Source organism: Eupeodes corollae, chromosome 3, assembly GCF_945859685.1.
Source record: "Eupeodes corollae chromosome 3, idEupCoro1.1, whole genome shotgun sequence".
Taxonomy (NCBI): Eukaryota; Metazoa; Arthropoda; class Insecta; order Diptera; family Syrphidae; genus Eupeodes; species Eupeodes corollae.
The window spans coordinates 44,594,294-44,596,871 of record NC_079149.1 but is presented as its reverse complement, the minus strand read 5'-3'; the positions used below and the strand labels follow the sequence as shown (position 1 = coordinate 44,596,871).

At 33.1% G+C, this 2,578-nt stretch overlaps 1 protein-coding gene across 1 annotated transcript; it reads left to right on the top strand.

The window, feature by feature from the left end:
• Window positions 1-926: 926 nt before the first annotated feature.
• LOC129951398 (ADP-ribosylation factor 2-like) lies at window positions 927-1,735 on the top strand. Its single transcript, XM_056063522.1, has one exon. It carries the CDS (start codon window positions 1,119-1,121, stop codon window positions 1,683-1,685), a length of 567 nt encoding a protein of 188 aa, XP_055919497.1. The 5' UTR covers window positions 927-1,118; the 3' UTR covers window positions 1,686-1,735.
• The last annotated feature ends 843 nt before the right edge of the window (window positions 1,736-2,578 follow it).

Below are 2,578 nucleotides of genomic sequence, written 5' to 3'. Positions count from 1 at the left end.
ACGTTTCTTTCAAAACTTCTTTACCTTTCCACACACATGACTTTCGTGTTTTTGTTTTTTATTTAAGAACATTTCAGTAGAAATTTTCAAACTTTATGACTTTCCATGTGACTGCAAAAAAAAGCACTGAGCTAAGTCTTAACTTTGTTATTTCGATGATTACATCGTTAAGGTTGCATCAAAAAAGAAATATCTTATAATAAATTCATAACTTGTGTGACACAGTGTTTTGAGTTGAGTTAAACTTTTGTGACCTGGTTTATCTTGTTAAAAAACTTGTTTATAGGTTCATAAACAAAATGTATTTGTTTACTTTTTGTTTTAATAGAAAAGAGACATTTTTGACTTGATATCAGTTTTTTCTTTTCAATTCAAATTCCTTGCCGCAACTTTCTCGCATATAACCGAATCATAGAAATCAAAGTCAAGTATTGAGAGAAAAGATGGAAATGCTCTTATGTAGATTATGTATCTGAAGCATTTATGAATATTAAGGATTCGTTCACAACAATATTTGATTTTAGATTTTGATTTAAATCAATTAGTAATTTTTAAATTATCACCAAAAGTTTTCCAATAAGAGGTTTCATTGTGAATATTCCACAATTAGTTAAAAAGCGTCATCTTTTGACATTTAAAAAGTAATAACTACACCATCACTAAAATCGGAACAATAAACAGTTGAAATCTTCTAAACTGTAGGCGTAGATATGTTATGTCCTCACTTATACTAAAATAAATGATTACGCTACCAAGCTTTGACCAAAATTAGAAAATATTGATAGGGACTTATACTTATATTTCTCCAAGAGACTTTCGCAATTTAATATTTTTTCCACAATTAAACTAAAAAACGAATCCTAATAAAATTAATTTTAAACCTAAGAGGAGAACAAACTTAATTTTCAATCATAGCGATCCGTTATTATTAAATCACTTTTGACATTCTGTTTAACGACTGCCTTTGAAAACTCTGTTTATTTAACGTCTTGTCTAATCGAAAATACTCACAAAAAGTAAAACAATTTCCAAATTAAAAGCAGTGAAGCGAAAAAAGTCAAAAACTAAAAACGGATCTCGAATTCACTTAAAAGCCATAAATACATTCCCCCATCATCATGGGCTTAACTATTTCCACCCTGTTAAGTCGTCTATTTGGCAAAAAGCAAATGCGAATACTTATGGTTGGATTGGATGGAGCCGGCAAGACAACAATTCTCTACAAACTCAAACTTGGCGAAGTCGTTTCGAGTATTCCGACAATTGGATTTAATGTCGAGACATTGGAATACAAAAACATCTGCTTTACTGTTTGGGATGTTGGTGGACAAGCCAAAATACGTCCGATGTGGAGACATTATTTTCAAAATACAAAAGGTATCATTTTTGTTGTGGACTCAAGTGACAGGGATAGAATTAGTGATGCTGAAAAGGAATTAAGTGGTATTATGAGGGAGGAAGAATTGCGAGATGCATTACTATTGGTTTTTGCTAACAAACAGGATCTACCGAATGCGATGACAGCTGGTGAGTTGAGGGATAAGCTGCATTTACATCAATTGACCACAAGGCGATGGTATATTCAAGCTTCGTTAGCCACACAAGGACATGGATTGTATGAAGGATTGGATTGGTTGTCGACTGAACTGAATCGTAGTGCTGTGTCAAATCGAGATGCATTTTGAGAATTTTGTTTTTGAAATAAAAAGAAAACATAAGGAATTGAAACTAACGACCATTTTTCTTTGTACAATACTGGTATGGCACATTTTATGACGGACAGCATATTTGGAACTTTCTTAATTTTTTTTAGTTGACCTTGAAAAAGTCTGACTTAAAACAGTGTATTAAATTTAGCTTTAGGTGAAAATATTCATGACTTAAGTCTTACACCCTTTAAATTACAAGTCTCGATGTGCGGTAAAAAAAAGAATCTCTATACTTGACAGAAAATTAATAATTGAGCTCAATTGTGAACCGATGAGCATTCCCGGAGGTACGAGAATTATGGCTGAATTGTTTGAGGAAGGGAATGTATCTGGGTAATTCGACGGAACATTAAAACAATTGTTTGAGTGATGTTAATGTTTCGGTTAAAGTTCTTTCGCCTACCATTTTCATAGATGTTTTTTTTGGATTCTTTCAAAAAGACTAAAACTAGTTATAGGGGCACCTACACAGATAAAAAGGTGTGCAACATTTCTTGCACCATCGAAGAAATCTTAACCAACTAGCAGCATTGTTGGCAATGTCGAATATGTGATAGTTCTATAAGAGGTAATTGGTTATGGTTATACTCATACCGACTACTGAAAGTTGATTAGTTTCCTCGAAGCTAGTGCCACTCATAGATACCGGCCTCAGGGGTGAGTTAGACATAGTATTGAGTTTTTGAAGCATTCAAATCTACACGGTTAATAATTCCATTTTGTTCAATGCTGTCGAAATCGGAATTTAATGAGCTTATCATTCGCATCCGAAGGACAAGAATATGGATCTAGAAATGAATATAAGAAGGTGAAAGGGTACTATCGTCAGCGAAATAGTTTAATGGGTTAGGAATGGTAGACAAGAGGTC